This window comes from Nansenia antarctica, assembly GCF_963989245.1.
Source record: "Nansenia antarctica genome assembly, chromosome: 18".
Classification (NCBI taxonomy): domain Eukaryota; kingdom Metazoa; phylum Chordata; class Actinopteri; order Argentiniformes; family Microstomatidae; genus Nansenia; species Nansenia antarctica.
Window position 1 is genome coordinate 2897817 of NC_137691.1, and position 2500 is coordinate 2900316.

Consider the following 2500-nt stretch of genomic DNA (forward strand, 5'->3'; position numbering starts at 1 on the left):
GTGCGACAAAACTCGCACGCCGTGTGCTTTGTCCCATTCAAAATGAATGGAATCGAATTTTCGCCGTGCGATTAAAATCGGGGCCGTGTGTGTTGAAATGCGATGTTCTCATAGACTTCCATTCAAACTTCAAAATGGAATGTTGACGCGCAACAGAAATCGCACGCTGTGTGCAGAGCCCTTTAAGGTTTAGGTAGTCTTAAGGTTTAGGTAGTCTTAAGCCGAGTACACACTAGACGATTTTAACCCCGATTTAGCTGTCGCCGACCAGTTTCTTGCGGTCGGAGACAAAATCCTCCCGTCGTTGCAAACTCGGGGACGCGCCGTCTCCGACGCTCGTTTAATGTGACAGGCTCAGAGACGCAATCGGAGGACCGCCGACCCCGTCGGAGGTGCCGTCGCAGGGCTCCAGATCTTTTCAAACATGTTTCATTTTATCGGGCACAATCTGCTAGTCTGACATGGGCAACGACCCGTGTGGACAGCACAGCCAATGAGAGGTCGAGGAAATGCAGCGCGGAGGAGGCGTGAAAGTAGAAATGGCTATTTATATAATAGTAAATAGCCTATTATATAAATAGCCATATATGTATATATTACATATAGTAATATGGCTATTTTCTAGTAGAAATGAGCTCCATCTTTTTTTGACAGCTGTCAACGTCTCGTCATCATGTGCTGATATCGCGACACTACAGCTTGGCGAATCGTCCTGACCAAGTGAAGAATCTTGTAGTCTGTGAGCCCCCGTCGTTGCCACATCCTGTAGTCTGCGCTGTGCCGCGCCGCTGCGACGCGGACACCAGCACGACGGTCGTTTAGTGTGAGAGGCTCAGCGATGTTACAACTTGAAAAGTCGTCTAGTCTGTAGCCGCCTTTAAGGTTTTTGGTAGTCTTAAGGTTTAGGTAGTCTTAAGGTTTAGGTAGTCTTAAGGTTTAGGTAGTCTTAAGGTTTAGGTAGTCTTAAGGTTTAGGTAGTCTTAAGGTTTAGGTAGTCTTAAGGTTTAGGTAGTCTTAAGGTTTAGGTAGTCTTAAGGTTTAGGTAGTCTTAAGGTTTAGGTAGTCCGTTTTACACATACTTTTTGTTTGCTCACTACTGCTTGTTTGCACAAAGACCTATTTGCCCTTGTCCTGTGCATACATACTGTACACATCATACCTGTACATACCATACTGTACACATCATACCTGTACATACCATACTGTACACATCATACCTGTACATACCATACTGTACACATCATACCTGTACATACCATACTGTACACATCATACCTGTACATACCAAACTGTACACATCATACCTGTACATACCATACTGTACACATCATACCTGTACATACCATACTGTACACATCATACCTGTACATACCATACTGTACACATCATACCTGTACATACCAAACTGTACACATCATACCTGTACATACCATACTGTACACATCATACCTGTACATACCATACTGTACACATCATACCTGTACATACCATACTGTACACATCATACCTGTACATACCATACTGTACACATCATACCTGTACATACCATACTGTACACATCATACCTGTACATACCATACTGTACATACCATACTGTACACATCATACCTGTACATACCATACTGTACACATCATACCTGTACATACCATACTGTACATACCATACTGTACACATCATACCTGTACATACCATATTGATTTCATGTATATTCACCTTTTAAATTCATTTATTTATACTCATTGTAATACCTCATACTGTAATACCTCCTACTGTAATACCTCATACTGTAATACCTCACACTGTAATACCTCATACTGTAATACCTATATTGTATACATGTATATATACACCTACTGTATATTGTATACATATCATGTCTTTTGCTCTGTCACTATTTCCACTTAGATGCCAAACTACGTTTCGTTGTCCAAGTACTCTGTGTAACGACAATAAAAGTTGTATCTAATCTAATCATATTGATCTAATCTAATCATAGTGTGTTATGACCGGTGATGACCTCATTCACATACGAGTCCATGACGGTGGGTGAGGGTGAGGCGATGATGTCAGACCGTGTGTCACATGACTGTGTTGTCTCTCTCTGCAGGCCACGTGCGCTTCATAGACTACGAGTACTCCAGCTACAACTACCAGGCCTTCGACATCGGCAACCACTTCAACGAGTTTGCAGGTGAGAAGGGGAGGGGCTGAGGGGGGAGGGAGGCTGGTGTAGGGAGGGAGCTAGCTAGCGTGTTGGAGATTACCATTTAACAATTATTAGGCCTGTGTGTGTGTCAGAATCCGAATCATGTTTTATTGCCAAGTATATTTGCACATACAGGAAATTGACTTGGTGAAGTTGGTGCATAGGACAGAAAAAAAAGAAACTAAACTAAAATATATAAGCAAAAATGTGTCGCAGTCTGATCATTTGGTCCGCATGTCGGCAACCAATCAAAATGTTCAGACTTTTCTTAACACGGAACTACGTTTCAACGC

General features: G+C 42.4%; 1 protein-coding gene across 1 annotated transcript in view; it reads left to right on the forward strand.

Annotated features, from left to right (window-relative positions):
• Positions 1–2500, forward strand: part of etnk2 (ethanolamine kinase 2) — a 22910-nt gene that overhangs the window by 16698 nt on the left and 3712 nt on the right. Inside the window, exon 6 of the mRNA XM_080548066.1 lies at positions 2109–2192. Coding sequence (XP_080404192.1) covers positions 2109–2192 — 84 coding nt within the window. The remainder of the gene's footprint in view (positions 1–2108; positions 2193–2500) is intronic.